The sequence below is a fragment of the Clytia hemisphaerica genome, unplaced genomic scaffold, assembly GCF_902728285.1.
Source record: "Clytia hemisphaerica strain Z4C2 unplaced genomic scaffold, Clytia hemisphaerica genome assembly, whole genome shotgun sequence".
Taxonomy (NCBI): domain Eukaryota; kingdom Metazoa; phylum Cnidaria; class Hydrozoa; order Leptothecata; family Clytiidae; genus Clytia; species Clytia hemisphaerica.
Window position 1 is genome coordinate 460,813 of NW_027103529.1, and position 18,333 is coordinate 479,145.

Sequence of the window (18,333 nt, forward strand, 5' to 3'; positions counted from 1 at the left end):
CTTTAAAAACCAAAGCTTTTTTTGTTTTTCACAGTTATTGGGAGCAAAGTGAACATGGCAGCTAGACTAATGATGTTTTATCCCGGCTTGTTAACGTGTGACGCAGAAACATACGAAGCATCAAAATCTCGGTTACGTAAACACGATTTTGCCGTTCAACCTTACATCGAGTTGAAAGGGATGAAAGATCCAGGCGTCGTGCGGGAATATAATCCGAATTCCGGGTAAGATTCGATTTTATTTCATATTCTTATCCTGTAAGAATGTTCTTATTGGTGTAAGTTAAAAGAACATTTTAAACAACTTAAGATTTTAAATATTAGGCTTTTGCAAAAGCTATTTAGATCGATGACTATTGATATGTATGGAATTTTTTCATTTTAGGAAGAAAGATGATGAAGATGATTTCGATTTTCCTATACTAGGTACGATTATTTGATTTTTTTTCCACGCCCTGTTTACTATACCCCTACTGTTTTGCGTAATGATCATAGTCAAAAATAGTGTGACATTTCTATTTTCGAAAAAAATCTTTTTTTTTCGAAAAATACAATAATTACCTCATCGGCGTAAAGGAAACATTGAAATTCAGATATGTTGTTTCCATGAGGTTACTATTGCGTTTTCTGTTTTTAAATGTTTGAAAAATGTTGGAAAATTGAGGTTACCAACATTTCTACACCCCTTCCTTTTATTCATGATAGTCATTTTGGTAACCTCATTTTCACAACATTCCTAGGAAGGTAACCTCATTGAACAAACAAAAAATGAAAATTTGACCTTTTGGCTATCTAGATATGAAATTTTATCATAATCTGCCCTGTAATAGTAAAGATATTGAGTTTAGAAAAGGTAACCTCGATTTTGGAACCTCAAAAATCCAACATTGAGTTTTTGACTATAGCCTTAGTTTGGAGCAACCTCAAAATTCCGTGTTTTCTTTAAAAGATTGTTTGGCCTTAGCGGGTGGCTCTTAAATCAATCACCTAAGGGTAACCTCAAAAACCCAACCTACACAGCCACAAATGGATACTAGTTCGAAATGTCACATTTACCCCTTTTATTTTTGACTACGATCTAATGGCTTGATCTGTGATTTCAAAAAGGGTGATACGTGGTTGTTGCGAGAATTTTTTAGGTGCGTGTAGTTCAAATTTTTTGCTTGTACCAGTATGCTAGCTCTAGAAAGACAAAGGGTGATTATATTTTTAGGCGTGTGGTTCTAAAGTAAATATTAGAGTTTCTTTGTGACGATTTGGTCAAAGGTAATGTCGTTGGGTAATACATTTATCCAAAGTTATACAATGTAGGGGGGAGGTGTAGCCTCGTTTATCGACCGCCCTTCACTCAAAAGTATGCAGTTCATGTGCACAAGGACACCACCCACGCCAAACTTGGAATTTCGGTCATTCAAGGGGGTCTTGTTTTCAAGGAAGGGTTTAAAGTTTTGTATGTTTCTTTCTTTGTAACTTTCTTACATTTTTCCTCATCTAAATTTAAAAAAAAATTTCATTGTCAGGACGAAAGAAAGAATTGGATCAAATAGATCGTTTATTCGAAGAACACAAACACAATGTTAAAAGTCACGTGATCGTAATCGAAGGTGATGCTGGAATCGGGAAAACACGACTCCTCGAACAAATCATGGATGAAGGAGAAAAGCGACGGTTCCGAGTTATCTACGTGGAGGGAGACTTGGCTCAAGCCCAGACCTCTGGTTACATATCGAATACTGTGATCAAATTGATTTTTGAATTGGATAGCTTAGAAAGAGATTTTCTTTTCAATGCTTTTAAAGATGATGATGAAATTATGGAGAATTTGAATTTAATCAAAGATCTTCTTGGTTTAGCGGTACGAAAAATAAAGCCTGAAACTTTTCTTAAATTTTTATTCTTCCAAAAAATAGAGCTATTGTGAGGGCCTAAATCTGAGGTTGGTGTTGTAAAGGAGAATGAAGTATTCTGATGTTTCTTAAAATTCTAATAAAAAAATCTCAGAGTACGGAAGTTATTGAATTATCTCTGCTTTTTTATATATTATACTGAATTTAATAGGGGTAAAAACGTAGATAAATTTGCGGTGGCAATGAGCGTCCTTTATGGAGAATGGTCTTCAGCTACACAAGTTCAGCTTACAGTCAAATCATTCTAATTCGAACCTCTGTTATTAGAATTTCTCTTTAATTTGAACTAGAATATTGGTCCCCTCAGCTCGAGAGTGGCTTAAATTACCCTTTGTAATTCGAATCTTTCTCTAATCTTTTTTTGTTATCCGACAGAGTTCATCCAACATCAGGATTGACCAATCAGAAAATCATAATCCTGATCGTTATCATTATCGAAGAAAAATGATCCTCAAAGTCATCACAATAGTGAGTTCTTCTTTCTTTGGTAGCATAAATGACATGTAGCACACGTTTTTTATAAGAACAAACTATATAAGAACATAAGGATTCGATAGCCAAAATGTTACGAACAAGTTGAGAACATTTTAAGGCTTTGCGGACTCTAACACCGAAGTTCATACGAAAATGGACATGTATAATACATAAGAACATGTTAAGAAAATTTTTAGGGTTAAAACTCAAAAAGTTAAAAAACATCCTAAGGCTTCAGAAATTTTGAATGTTTTTATAAAGAAACGTGTAGTCTTTTACACGGTTTTTTATAAGAACAAATTATATAAGAACATGAGGCAAAAATACTCACAGAATAGTGAAAATAAGAACATTTTAGAAACATTTTTATTTTAAAACTCAAAAAGTTAAGTCAAGAATATCCGAATGCTGCAAAAATTTTGGATGTTCTTATAAAAAACGTGGCTTGGTTTTAGTTTAGTAAGCTCAGCTATAACCCAAAAGTAAGAGTATATTTATGTTGTAAGGCATCTTTCGTGGGACGCAACTGCATATGGCTAGGTCTAAAGAAAATAGGATTTTGAGACTTTTTGAGAGAGGGAGCCGTGAATTAGGCGTAGCAAAACTGGCCATAAGAGTGAAGTTACAGACAAAACCTAATGTTTTGTCCTAAAAATAAACAAGACGACCTGAAGTCGAAAATTTCGCTTAAAGTTTAAACTGCATGGGAAAAACAAGAAGTAGAGATGGAAGCTAATCTGAAATCTACTTTACATCGAGCCTTGATGAAAACAAATTTATATGAATAATGAGGCTCAAAGTCGTTTAAAAGATAAGGTCAATTTAAGAACAATGGTTGTTTAGTTCTTAAGAACTAATAACCAAAGGGTATATCACCGTCTATCAAGAGTTGTTAATTTGATTCTTATAAAGTACATGCTTATAAGAAAAATAAACATGCTCATATTGCGCGCCATCCCTTGTTTACTTACTGAGAACTAATTACCAAAGGGTATATCACCGTCTATCAAGAGTTATTGATTTGATTCTTATAAATTATATGCTCATAAGAAAAATAAATTATGCTCATATTGCGCGCCATCAATTTTTCAGCTCAGTGTACAACAGCCATGTTTGATTGCTATCGATAACGCTCGATACATTGATGAGAAATCATGGTCATTTTTCAAAGATCTTGCTCAACAAACACAATGCATGATGGCCTTTTCAATTCGCACAATGACGTCATCACCTCTTTCACCCATCGCATCAGACATGATTGATTCGACAAATGCTTTACGACTTGATTTAGGTATGTAAAATAAGAACTTTCATTTTGTAGTTTGTTTGCGATCAATCTTCCAGAGTCAAATACGTTTCTGGTAAATCGGACTAAACCACGGTGAAAACTTCATGCATGTGTAGTTGTATGTAGATCACATAGCTTGCTATCAATCAACATTCATATTTTAATTTTCTTTATACAATCAACGTCAATATTTTAGAAAAAAAGGAAATCCCCAGTTATAGCCACAAACGATTTTGGAAGCACTCTAACTTAGGTTGAAAGTGTAGAGTTAGGACCTTAGAATCTAAGGATCCAAAGTTCAAGAATGGTCCTATAAGGCCCAGGATATAATCTGGAAGTCTATAAACCGCTCCCAAATTAAAAAATTCGATGACATTTAACGAATTGCTCAAAAGTGACTTTCTCCCCCGAAGTTCAAATTTTTTAAAACGAGGAAATAACTAGAATTCTCAAAATATCTTGACGTAGATTGTAGCTAAAATTAATAACTGTGTTCTGATTATATTTCAGCCGGTCTGGGACAACAATACGTCGTGGATTTCATTTGCCAATTATTACAAGTATGTGAAATCCCGAAAAAGTTACACGAGTTGATTCAAAAGAAATCGCAAGGTGTACCATCGTGGTGTGAACAACTCATCAAAGATGCTTTGTATGCCAATACTATACAGGTCAGCTAAAAGAAATACTTTATTGCCTTCTTTTTAAAAAGAAATCGATTAATTTACCTTAACCTTCGTTTTGACGGGGATCCAATTTACCGAAGTCGGGCAATTTTGACCAAATTTGGCCGAAAATTCCCTGAAATTAAGTCCCCGCCGAAAAAACATGTTTTGGAAATTCCTCAAAGTTTAATTGGAGAATTAAAGAAGTAACTCACTTTAGGCAGCAACTTCATTTGAATTAAAAGCTGCCAATAGTCCATCATCAGGCGCCTTGGGTGCGGTCCACACCACGTTTTTTCAAGGCAAAAAGAAAATTTACTAATCAAGCCAAATTCTAACCTTAAAACCAGTTTTAGGCGATCTAGAAGGGCTAAAATTCAAAAATTTTCGCCCGTCGGCCCTATTAATGGTGGCGCCTCCTGTGGCCCTATCACTTTCAGAGTGGAGCTGCAGCCCCTGATTATGCCTGTATGCCTGTATGCCTCCCTTTGGTGTCTGTCCATCGTTGTATCCCAAATATTCTGGGTCAACTTGCATTTTTACAGGTCATAGCGAAACCAATCACAGAGGACCAAGAACTTTCAAAACCTGGCCATCCAGACTATAAAGCCTTTAACAAAGACTTTATGAATTCGCACAATTTTGAAGTACCGATCAGTCGCCCTGGAAGTCGTAGAGAAAGCACAAGTCAACAACAACAAAGATCGTCAAAAACACCCAAATTTGATGTTCTAAAAAAGTATATTTTCTTGTTCGCGGAGTACAAAATCGGAAAAAACACTCTGATGAAAAAGTATTTTTAGCTAACAAAATTGAAGAATATAACATCTATAACATCCCTGTCGCACAGCCCCGGTGAAAATTTTCCCCACACCGGGGATAAAAATTTCTATTAAAATCTCAATGGGGATAAAAGTTCTATTGTACCAAGACTAAAAAATCCATTGGGGATGGTTTTGGAGTGCAATTTTTAAACATTGAATTTCGAATGGGGTGAAATACACCTTTTCGACCGTAGTCGCGCGGGCATTTTTTTGTCTGCTTTATCCTACTAAAACCGTCCCAATCCTTTTTTGACGCATTCTTCTATTGTCTATTGTTGCGAAAAAAGGACTAGGACGGTTTTAGTGGGATAAAGTGGACAAAAGAATGCCCGCGCGGCAATTGGTGGCTACGGTCGAAAAGGTGTATCAAAGTCAATTTCCCAGTGGGGCCGAAATTCTAGGGTATTTTTCCCAGCGGGGCTTGGGTCCCAACGGGTCTATGACACAGGGGTGTTTTATGATGTATTGCATCCATTACCAGAACAGTAATTCTTTATTTTAGTTTGACGATCACTTCCAACAAGCTTGAGGATCAATTTGTTTACAAACCAGAAGAATATGTCTCAGCAACTGAAGGAGTGGTTCCTGGTGAAAATGACGAGATTTGTATTATCACACCTGGTGCAGATTTGAAGAGTGTATTGCAACCAGACTCAGTAAAAGATATGGTTTTGGCACGCATGGATCGGATGTCGCTCAACGAACAAACCGTCTTGAAATGCGCTGCTGTGTTAGGTTAGTTATCTTGTGGTTGATCCGGTCGGCCAAACTCTTTATTACTTAAACGACGTTGGAGGTCCATCTCTCTGTGGCTGGAAATGCTTTAAAACCCCTGGAATTCCAGGCAATTTCAGGTTTAAACCCCTCTGGAATTCTGAATTTTAGTAGGATTTAAAAGGCTACCCCCATGCATGGTATTCCAGTTATTTTTGACAGATTTTTGTATCTCCCTATTGAATTCTGCCACATATCAAACTTTACCACCTTGGAACGGAAATGGACCTCCTCAACAGAGGATAAATTGTTTTTTTCTGGAAAAGCCCTTTGTTTCCATATCCCCAATTTTTTTCTTAATAAGGCAGGAACGTTTTATTAAGATTCATTGTGAATTTTTCTTTCTACATGTTTTCTCACATACAATAGCCATGTGATCATGAAGTGCTCGTACAGTAAACTTTAAACACTGCTTTTACTTTTGGTATTGCTTACAGGTCAATCTTTCACACGTGACTTATTAACAGCAATCATCCCAAAAAACTGTGTCAACATGTTAGACACAACATTATACAACTTGTGTAAGCAACAATTCTTCGAGTGTGGATCACTTCAACTACAATCTGCGCAACAAAGAAGTCAATCGTCACATACGATCATGTTAGAGAATAAAACTCAACAACACCATTATCATCATCATCACGGGCACGGCAGTAAGAATACTCTTTTTATAAGAACAATTTTATAATAACAGTTTTATAAGAACACGACTTTAATTTTGCTTAAACCTAGAAACAAAGATCAATCAGATTTCAGAATTCACTGAAATAAAATACATGTTTTTTAATAAGCAAGTATCAACACCTATATCAGGCTCGTATTATGCTTAGCATTCTATTGTTCTTAAACAGTAAAGCCATTATTTAGGTACCTAGACATTTCTTGACTAGCTACTTTTAAAATTTATTTACGAAAGCTAATAATCAAGTTATAACTGTATGTCAGATTGACAAAATGCAACAAATTTCTCCACATTGCTTCTTTTTACATCCTTGAATTCTTACACCGTCTTATTTTCTTCCATTATTAGGCATCCAAAATACGCAAGTTCTATGTGCATGTTATTCATTCGAAGGGTATCCACTCATCAATTTATCACAATCGAACAACTACTCAGACAGAAAAAACGTGTCTGTCTTTATTTTCATTTCTGTAACACATTGTACAAGAAGCGGCGTACGCTCTGTGGCTGGAAGACCAACGGAAATCACTTATGGAAAAAGCTGCACTTTATTTGGAAGTTTATTCGGATAAATGTAGAGCTTGCGGTGGCAATGGTTTTATTCCAGGTCATGGACGCGGGATGAATGCTCAAGAACATGTTAAATGTGGGACAGGCCGTAAATTCAGTAGTAAGATATTTATTAAAATAAAATGGAGGTTGAGGATAGAGGAATCTACGGTAGAAGTATCAGGGTCTATTCATAATTCAGCCTCAACCGGTTGGTCAGGACTTTTTTAGGTCCTAACCGATTTTTTGAAGTTTTCTTCCGGCAATTTAAAGTCTCAGAATTCGGTAAGTTTTAACTGTAATTCAATTAGCCCGCGCAAAACTCACGTTTTATATATCGTACCGTAAAAAATATCCCTATTTTTAGGCTTGACATAGTAAGAAATTAAGGAGTTAGTTCATTCAAGATTGCTCTGCACAGGAACCCCGCATTGATCACATCGGAAACAAAATCAATCCACTGTAATAGAGACTGTTCTAAGAAAAATAAGGATAGAAATCAAATTTAATTACTGTGAAATATAATACAGCTGTCTAATTCGATTTTCAGGGGGAGCTGGATTCTCGTCGAATAAGGGAGCGTATCGATTTGTAGAACGCCGAACTAGAGACTGTCAACTGTTTTTCCAGGCATCCGCTAAGTTCAATTCCTGGTAAGAATTTCCCAAGGAATCCTAAAGAAAATAATGAAACACTGTTCTATTCTTCTTTTTTTCAGTGTCAGTGTCACTAACAGAACATGCTAGGGAGAGTCGTGCATTCTCACATTTCTACATGGCTCCAGAGAATACCCAAGAATCACCTTTCGCCAATTCTGCCACAACCTCGATCCAAGAAGAAGCAGCTCGCGTCTTCAAAAACAACAAGAGTGAACACATCAAGAATTATGAAGTCCAAGGAACACGCGGTGAAAGTATAGGCCTTGTTCTCATCGAGATGGCAAGTAAGGCTTTGTTTACATTTCCATAAATCTATGGTCTCAAGACAGAAGCAGGACAAAGAGCCATTATTTGTGGCCTACAAACTTTCACAAGGAAAAAACTTTTGCGAATCAACCTGATATGTGATAAGAATGTTCAAATGCTTCGAAATGATTGCGAAAGTTTTTAAGCTTAAAAGAATTTTCCATCCATGCACATTGTACGAGGAGTAAAATTCCGTATTCTTATTAATTGTTTTTACAGGGGTGTTAGCTACCAACAAAGAAGCGGCAACTGAGCGGCCCGCAAACCGTGTACGATTCGGTAAAAGTATTGATAGAACACATCGATCATCAAATAAGACTATTACTAAACTTGCAACTCGTACTTTGATGATGGAATTTCGTTCAACTCAAGATTCTCGGCGAAAGAGCAGCGTTGGTATGGATCAATGCGATGTTGATTTGAGTCAATGTCAATGTGCTGAGGTTTTTTCTATTTTTCATTCTCTTTGTGTACTCTTTCCCGAAATTCAGATTCGTTCGTTCGTTCGTTCGTTCGTTCGTTCGTTCGTTCGTTCGTTCGTTCGTTCGTTCGTTCGTTCGTTCGTTCGTTCGTTCGTTCGTTCGTTCGTTCGTTCGTTCGTTCGTTATCTGCAAACATTTCCCCAACTTTTGCATACTTTGATAACAATTCGAATGGTCAGTACAAAAAGTCGTAAATCTAAACCAGACATTTGTAAAAACGTTTTTCTTTTAGCTTCACGCAAAGATCTTACCACAACTTGTCTACTACTGGCGATCCTCTGGCAACATGTTGAAAAGTTTTCAATACATGATTGATGCCACGGCAGCTGCCATAGATGTGAATGACACCATGAGGACAACATCTTTGTTGAAAGACATGGACGAAGTGGTGAAGAAACACACCAATAACGAGGATTTCCACATCACTGATGAAGAAAAAGCTAAAATTGAATGTCTTAAAGGACAGGTATATGACCAGCAATCTCGGTCAAAATATATTGAGAATTTAAAGCTCGAGCGAGAAAGTCGCTTTTGGGCTAACTAGAGCGCTTCCAAATGGTTTGTTTGGTTGTAAGATTTTGTGGGAATTTCCCTTTTTTCTCAAATAATATGACTTAGATTGAGGGAGTATCTTATCGGATAAGTCAGATGAGGCTGTGTATTCGGGGAAAGTTTTGGCAGGGAGAGAAAAAAAAGGCAGTCAAAAGTTTTATCACTGTTTCCGGACTTTTTCTAAGTAGTAAGCTCAGGTAAATAAAACACCCTCAGAGAGGGTGTCGAGAGCACAGTAGGATGAGATAAGAAAAATCTGTAATTCATTTAGGAAACATTTATTGGGGTACGTTTGAAATGAGAAAATTTCGCGTGTGTCATGCATGGATCCTTCATTATTCAAAGTGGTCAATTTCAGCTATAGTGTTCTAAGTTTTCAGACAATGTAGTCTAATGCGCATACTATTTTAATTACTATTACCCTTTTTAGTCAATGTGCAATATGGGGTTTATCAGTGAAGGTATTGTTCATTTCCAAACCTCTTTACAACTCTTGAAATGTCCACAACCTAATAATTGGTTCTCCACGTGGCATCGAACATGGAAAGCATATTTGGTTCAACAGCTTCATCTCAAAATGCCTGGTGTTTTTCAAGAAAATAAACGGTAAGTTTTATGTGTTTTATGACGTTTATAAACTTTGAGTTTAGCTAGAGTTGAAACTCTTGAATGGGAAAGGACTTGGGATAAAGTACACTTGACCTGAATGGGAAAGGACACCGCTTGAGGTATCCTTGATTAAGTTTCTCGCCAAATTCATTTTCCACCATCCACCAAATGAATCGCCGTCAATGACTTCGAATCTTTGACTAAAATATACCCCTTTCTCACGGATAGGATCTCCCGGTAGCATTTTTTCAGCTAGTTGAGGTAAAAATAACGGACTGAAACTCGAAGGGGATTGATATTCCCATATTTCTTACGGGTATTTAAATACCATTATTTTAAGTCGGAAAGTTCAGTGAGAATGGGGGAAAAGCATAACATTGGTTTAATTGATTATTTTCAGTGGGGACAAAAACTGGGGTATAAAATTTACCACTAGGGACGATATTTTGGCCAATCTTTCCAGTGGAAAGGGAGGGGTCTCGTGGTTCTGTGAGAAGGGTGTGTCAAAATAGTATACCTGGTATATTAAAATTATTACAATTGTCCATTCTTTCATTTCTCTCAGCGATCAACTTCTTGACTTCTCGATGGAACAAATTCATGTTTTGTCTTTCTTATCCAAAGCATATACTATTCAGAAAGAGTATGATAAAGCTTATTTGTGCAATTTGGAACAATTGAATCTAGCTGAAGAAGCTTCTGCTAATTATTGGAATGAGGTACAGTTATAATTATTACTCAGTGCTTTACAGTTTGACTAAATAATGTTTTTTACTTCGGGAAGAGCTTAGTTTCGGCGAAGAAAAAACATTTTGAAAAACTTTTATCTAGCCTGGGAATCCAAGCTCATAATCTTAGAAAAAACAAAAAATACCTCACCTGACAAAGTTCTAAAATTATAGAGCTTGGTGCAGGTAGATTAGTCTGACACAGAATGTTATAAACAGTCTGTGTGTGTGAACCCTTGTTGACAGACTTTCTGAACTTTGGAAACCCAAGCAAACACACATAATCAACTTACCATAAAAACTCTTTCACAAGCTCTAAAGACTTTCAAAACTACTAAAAACCACAACAAAACATCAGCCACATGTATTTAGACTTCCAGCCAACAGCCATTTTGTTTCGAAATGAATCTATGTTTTCATTTTCATTTGTTTTCCTTTTTTCTGCAGAGTCAGCTTTTTCCATAAATTATGCGCGCGCATCGAAATTATCAAAATGCGCGCGAAAGTACTGCTAAGTAATACGCCAAAAGCTGGCCAATCAGGCCGAACCTGCATTGCAGGGAAAAATGTCCCTGCAGGCGAGTTACCTGCGCCAAGCGTTAAACAAGCAGCAAAAATATCATTAACTAGACTGTGAAAAAAGTTTAACGCTTGGATTCCCAGGCTACCTTTTATCGAACTAAAATTATTTTTTCGGAAAAATTTTTAAAAGCTTATTTGCTTTAATATCTTGAAAATAGTGCTTTTTGACCAATTTTCCATCCCAATTTTTGAGAGAAAAACAGCCATAACTTTTGATGCATTAATTTAGAAAATTTTTCCGGAATCTAAAACAGTTCAATTCTTTGCAGACAGTTTGAAAAAAACTTCGAAACAAAAATTACCCATTAAAACGTAGCACTTTTTATTAAAGAAGGTGATGCAACATATTATTAACGTCTTTTTATTTAAAGTTCATAACGTCATTTTTGCTATTAAATTCTTAATTACTCTTAAGGGATTTGATTAAAAAGCAATTTATAAAGGCAATTCTTTGTTGAAAGTGTTAAAGAACCTAAAACATGACTTTCATGTTCAAATACTAAAATCAATATTCCGACTATGGTCAGAGCCCTTAAGTAAGTAAGTCTGCGACCGCAGTCGGAGGCGACCCGAAGGGTCCTCTTTGGATATAGCTATCTACCCAAAGATTTCGAACGTTTTACTCCAGTGGTTATTTGAGCTAAGTTTCATAACTTTACAGTTGTCAACCTGAAAAGTTGGGTTCTAGTTTGCTAGGGTCACATGTGGTGTCACGTGCGTTAATACAAGCAATAGATTCAAATCATTGGACGTTATTCCACCCTAGTAAACTCGAACCCAATTCCTTTTCATGTAGTTTTTGACGTAAGGCTGTGTGTGTTCTTATACGACTTTCATACTCTTCCTTTTAAAGTGCGAGGCCTCTGGAAGTTTCTTTGTTACGCAGTTACGATAGGCTAAACTTAACCCCAGAAAAAGCACCATCCACTAATACAGCTCCCTAGAAATGAGAAAAACAATAAAGCAGGAAATCTTCGTACCTTAATGTTTTCATGGGGCAGAGACGCAGACCATGTTCGTACACGACGGCTCCGTTTCGCTCCGAAACGAAATGATGCCATTCTATTGGTTACATTCAAGTATTACGTCATTTCTAACATGGACGCAGACGTGTGAACACATACCGAATTTAAGAAGTTTGAAATTAGTCTTGAATGACTGGCACAAGATGGCGATACTAAAATTTGTATCTGTCAACTATGATGAAAGATTGAAATATTTCTTTATACTTACAAACGAGTGGTCGTGAAAACCGAAAATGACCGTCGAGAATCTCTTCTTTTTTCTAGCTGTTGTGCGCATATACAGACATGATTGTTTCCTGTCACATTTATCGAAGATTTGAAACTGGGAAATCCTACGAACAGCTTGCCAAAGAAATGTAAGATATTTTTCGAGTTGTTGAATAAATACTTAGTAAAAATAGAGCACAAAAGGGACTAAAGTTAGCTTACTTTTTAAAACTGATATTTAAAGATTTTGTGTTTTATGGCAGAACAAGGAGCTGCCTCTCTTATCCTGAAGAAGCAGACGTAACAAAGAAATTCGTACTTACGCGGCGCCGGAGGGAGAAATCTGTTCTTTTTTTTTGTTTAAAAATGCTGGGTAAGGAATAGAAAATTGAGCGTAGTGATGTAGTGGTCATTGTTCTTGATTCTTGTGCGGGAGGCCAGGGATCGATTCCCGCTCGGTGCTGCGATTTGATTTGCCAATGATACACTTTCACACGGGCCAGTCCATAACATGTTAGGGGTATTAAGTACCATACTCTGAATAAGAGGAAGTATGTCAGACATCGTATCTGGGTTGATACGTTGATGAAGTTGGTCACATGAATAAGCACCCGCGAAAGCAATCATTCTCCCCTGCTTGTTGGAGTGTTGTCGCCGATACGACATGTTTCCCCAGCACAGGGTCAGTGGTATCTGGTATTGAGCGCTATGATTCATCTATCTTAGAAAAGGCAGCTATCCCGGGATAGGGCCCCTGCCGTATGCATCGGTGGGGTCATCCTTCTATTTTTCTTGTAAATAAATATTAGAAGATATCTTAAATGATCGACACCCCTGGAAAGTGAAATTTTGTGTAAAAGGGCCTGTAAAATGACTATTGATGTCAGTTTATGAGGAGAGCACCCCCCCTTGCAAAATCTGAAAAATGAACAATAAATCCTTGGAAAAACAAAGCTCAGACCCCCCCCCTGGAAAAGTTAATATCCCTGTATGGAATAGCCCATTGCTGATACAACATTTTTAAACAAAAGTATAAAATCATTTGCTTATGCTGCATTGTCAGCAAAAGAGGCGCGCCTCCTTTTATACCATGAAAAATAATATCTTTAATTTGAATAATTGATATGTTTCAGGTGCAAATCAGCGTCCATGAACATTGACGACTTAGTATCGATGGGAAAGTATCATTTGGTGTTATGTGCGTTTCATTTGGCAAATAAAAACATCAATGCTGCTCTGGATTCAGGTCTGGCAATTTGGTATTTCTCTCTCGGATCCAGTCCTGTTAGAATCTTGTGAATATCGTTGAAATTTATAAAATGCGATAATCAAAGTCATGAATTTGTTCGATATTTTGGTTTGGGGAAGTTTTTATTTTTGAACGATTATAACTTTAAAAGGACTGAACCTAACCTGTGGGGCAACAGTGAGGGGAAGGGGCTATAAATGGCCATATTTACTGTTAATGTTCCCCTGTTGGACCGTAACCCAAAGTCTTTGATCTAGTAACAATCAGTATAGTGGTGGGTCGATCTAGAATGGGGCAAACGAAAGAAATTAAGATTTCAACGCCTCCTTGTATCAAGAATTTTCTTTGAAATAACGCGAGTGAAGTGAGGATGAAGTTTTTTGGGGAATATATCCTTTTAAGTAAATAAAACTGATAGCCTAGGGCTGAGGAAAGCACGGGATATCAAAATTATTGATATGAGAGGTATTTAGCGCACTATTCCTTGCCTCTTGGTACCCCTGAAAAAACGGCTACTTGGGGCTTTCTACTCCCTCCTCGTGTCACAAGGCTATTGCTAACCACTTGTCATACGTTATCATAACCTTCAATTTCATTTGTTTTCAGGTTTACGTTCTCATAAAGTGGCAAGGAGTATTAACGATTTGAATTTGAAGTTATCCGTCATCCCGCTTCTTGTACAAATTTATTTATTCAAAGCCAAGTAAGTACATCTGATTTCTGGTTATCTCAAATATGTACATATGTTATATCCTAATTCGCTTCGCTCAAACGGATATAACTTATTTTCTTTTTGAACAAACTAGGGAATCAAAGTATTCAATATGGATTGCCGTGTATTTCGAAAGCACTGAACACGAGTAATTATAAGTGACTAGAAATAATAGAGTATACAAATAACTAGTATATTGGAAGCAAAACCTTTCCTGATATAAAGAGAAATCAAATGTCTGTAAAATTTTTACAATCCTACAGGCGTCGTTAGCTGAATAGATCTTTTTGCTAATAGACCGTCTTCACCCCGGATGAAAAACCTGTCTCTCCACGTAGGCGAAAGTAGGAGTTCTCATTTTGAGCTATTTTGACAGGGGAAAACCGTAAGTTTGCTAACGCCCTGTTAAATATTCCTATTCAAATAGTACAAGTGTTTTAACTGAAGAAAAATATAACATGTTAAATATTTTGCTGATTATCAGAAGCTACTTTCGTTTAAGACTAGAGATTAGGGTGTGTCAGTGAACCAATACACGCACTGATAATCTAATTTTTTGTTGGTCATTTATCTTGTATGAGGATACGGTTCACTGATTAGATACGATGAAAAATAGCTGTTAAGGTACCTCTGGGAATTATATATATATCTATAAATCAATATAACTTATATCCATATGGGACTACTGTATTGAGAAATCGTGAGATCATATAGTTATTAAGGTTCCTTGGAGAATATATATTATTATCTGTTAGCCATAAGGCTTCTATTCATACGGGAGTAATGTTGGAGAGAATTAGCTAAAATGTTTGTAACTATTCCCTAGTGTATTCATAAAAGAAAATACATTTCGTACACATACCCACGTGTCAAAGTCAGCAAAATAGAACAATTTATGTGATTGCAAAATAGAGTAAAAGTAGCCGACTGAGACGATTAAACGAGTTTTCGTTTTCCTGAAAAATCTTTCACATGGGAAATTTCTATTCACCCTCTCTTGCACATTAATGTTTGTTCTTAAAATTTGTTCTGTATTAGCAAAGACTTAGAAAAGTTTCTCTAAGTCTTTGGTATTAGCCTCGTTTTTGAAGTTATTCCACTTTGGAAGTATTGTTATTAACTTCCCGCATACTCCTACTTATAGGGATAGAGTATTAGAAATCCCGCCTTAATTGGATAAATTTTCGCGTGGATTAATTTTCGCGGTTTTCGCGAAATTTTGGCCATTTTCGCGAAATTTAGTCTACGCGAAAATTTTGAAGGCCTTTGATTCGCTAAAATTAGTCCGCGCGAAATTATTTGGAATTTTACAATCGCGAAAATAAAAGTTCGCGAAATCTTCAATCAAAACATATTACGAGTTCAACTCTTCATTTCAATTATAAACTTTAGCAACCTCCTAAAAGTACTTTCTTTGAAGTTTTTTGAAAGCTTTTGAGTGACTTTGTCTGCCTTTGTTCGATTAAAAAACACACATCTCTTTTCTAGTTACAATTTATATAGTCGTGAAATTAAATAAAGAAGGCCATTTTCGCGAAATTTAATCCACGCGAAAATTTTAAAGACCCTTCATTCGCGAAATTTAATCCATGCGAAATCTTTAAATTCTCGTCTCGCGAAAACTAGTACACGTGAAAATTTATCCACTTAAGGGTGAAAATACTTATGCAGTTTTAAACGACGGTATTTGAGGCTTAGCGAGAGTTTACTGTTGCGTATAAAAAAATAAAATGTTCACTACAGAGCTCAATCATGCAGTGACATAATGGCGGAATACAAACAATTATTAGTGGGACTGGAAGATGATCACATCAAAGCTATATATTTCAACTGTTGCATGGACCAGTTACTTGATACGGGTAAGTGGAGAAACCCAAGGGAAAGAAAAGGCGTTCTCTCCTACCTACGGGTGGACAGCCATAAGAAAGGGGAATTTGCGATTTTGAATGTTTTACCGTACTAGTTATTCTCGTGTAAAGACGACATCGATCATTTTTGTGGTGACGTCATGAAAACTGATATTATGACGTCACATGCGAAATAACTCGGGAATTCCAGGTCCCTTCAAAAAAGCTTTCAATGTAATATTGGGCGTGGTCTCCCCGCTGAAAAACATTCCATAAAATTACGCAAATTTTCTCATTTTTACGTTCACTCTTTTCTGCGTTCAGGTGACACTTTGGAAGAGATGTCAGAGATCACTCATTTCGTGAAGTCACGTGACAACACCGTTGGAAGTCTGATGTTTAACCGACTACGTGTTTGCATATCATTGTGGTATGTCCAAGGCTCATCGTGATTTTGATTCTACTTTAATTCATTGTTTCATTTCTGTTTTTTTTTAGACAGTCATAGACTTACTCTAAAAATAAACTTAAAGAAATAGTCATAGACTTATACACTAAAAATTTCCCTATGTCCCTATGAACAAACATATTCTTCGAATGCTGTCCTTCTAAGTAGAGAGACCAGGTTATGGTGAGAACGAGAAAAAAAATAAAAAAATAATAATAATAGACTTCAACTTTCTTTAGAGAAATTGCCAATCCTCTTTTCCTTATCTTTTTCTGCAATTTCTGACCCTTACCGCTCTCACATAAACTAATTTTCGTTTGAATTTGATCAACTAATAACTTTTGTTCCAGGTACGCACGTCAAGAAAGTCGTATTTTGGCACCCCAATTCTTTACTTATTTCAAAATACCTGATGGTAAGATTATTCTATTTTTACCCCCTCAAATGACTGATGGGGTATATTTCTGGCTTGAAAATCAGTATTTTTGTTTCAGTTTATTTCAGTTTGTTTAGCATTTTCCAGTCTTGGGGGTAGTGAAAGATTCCACAGCCTTAAAGTTATTTCGGGGACTCAGAATGGATTTCAAAATTTTTGAGTTACACAGAAAAGCCAGAAGGGAAAAAGTGCAGCATTATACGGAGAAAATGCACTGGAAAATTTACGGGCAATATTGGGAAATTTCTATACTTTACGAACTTTAAATAGGTTGGATTTTGAAATGAAAGCTTTTGAAATTAAAATAAAGGTAAATTTTCTTGAATTTTCAGATGTCGGTGATGTGGAAGTGCAAAACGAAATCTTCAAAATACGTTTTCAACTTTACCGCTTGGAATGTTGTTTGCATCAATACCGATGTCGAAAATCTATCAACAATAGTGACGTCAAAATGACGACAGTTCAAAATTTAAACGCCGTACAAGACACTGTTCGTGATTACAAATTATTCCAAGCACGTTTTATTCATTACCAAGCTTATTATGCTGTGCTGAGGAAGAAAACGAATCGTGCTAAACTTTTATTGGAGGATTGTAAAGTAGTGAGTAAGAATATGGACGGAGGTTTTGACAACGAATGGTGTTTAGCAAGCTTGAGGAAATGGTTTGTGGTTGATGGAATTGAAGATATGATGGAGAATGAGCGCCGCTTATCTGGTAATGCAACGGGTTTGAGTGGTGCTATGAAATATGTGTTACCAGCGAATGTGTAGATTTGATATAATTGAATTGTTTTTATAATTGTTGACAGTCTTAATCTGCAAATTTGCTTCGTAATGTTATTATCACTTTATTTGGTGTTATATGTATGTTACTTGTTGAATATGACTTAAGTTTTATTTTATGCTTTCACTTGATGTAGCTCTGTGCATGCGCATCTGAATAGGTTTTATCTCGTTGATGCCATAGATAGAAAGTGAAAGATGGTAAATGGAAAGGTTTTTTTATCAAAGATGAGTGTCAAATCTTGTCAAGCGGGATCGATGGAAAAATTCTCAAAACTTAAATAAGCAAGTGGAATAAATAATAATTTAGAATCATTTTCTAGGTTTTAATCTGATAAATTCATGAAAGATTATATTTCTCTTTTCCGCGAGTTTTTGCTTTTTTTGCGAGATTAAACGTAGTCTGAAAGTTGTCACTGCCCTATTTGTGACCGTTGATTTAACTGCTTGATCTCTGCATCCATATGCCTTTTTCGAGGTGCCGTAATCATTTAATTTAAACATTGTTAATGTATCGATATTTATTTATTTTTGTATTTAATGCG

The 18,333-nt window shown here is 36.2% G+C and overlaps 1 protein-coding gene across 1 annotated transcript in view; it reads left to right on the forward strand.

The window, feature by feature from the left end:
- LOC136799672 (adenylate cyclase type 10-like) overlaps positions 1–18,051 on the forward strand; it is a 31,442-nt gene extending 13,391 nt beyond the window's left edge. The window contains 23 exon segments of the mRNA XM_067056388.1: positions 35–224; positions 385–425; positions 1,520–1,854; positions 2,282–2,374; positions 3,473–3,671; positions 4,179–4,339; positions 4,879–5,072; positions 5,660–5,892; positions 6,369–6,584; positions 6,962–7,031; positions 7,033–7,283; positions 7,881–8,105; positions 8,347–8,570; positions 8,842–9,075; positions 9,592–9,767; positions 10,336–10,489; positions 12,370–12,461; positions 13,446–13,558; positions 14,168–14,264; positions 16,017–16,132; positions 16,445–16,550; positions 16,919–16,983; positions 17,337–18,051. Coding sequence (XP_066912489.1) covers positions 35–224; positions 385–425; positions 1,520–1,854; positions 2,282–2,374; positions 3,473–3,671; positions 4,179–4,339; positions 4,879–5,072; positions 5,660–5,892; positions 6,369–6,584; positions 6,962–7,031; positions 7,033–7,283; positions 7,881–8,105; positions 8,347–8,570; positions 8,842–9,075; positions 9,592–9,767; positions 10,336–10,489; positions 12,370–12,461; positions 13,446–13,558; positions 14,168–14,264; positions 16,017–16,132; positions 16,445–16,550; positions 16,919–16,983; positions 17,337–17,776 — 4,025 coding nt within the window. The 3' untranslated portion in view covers positions 17,777–18,051.
- Positions 18,052–18,333: the final 282 nt, after the last annotated feature.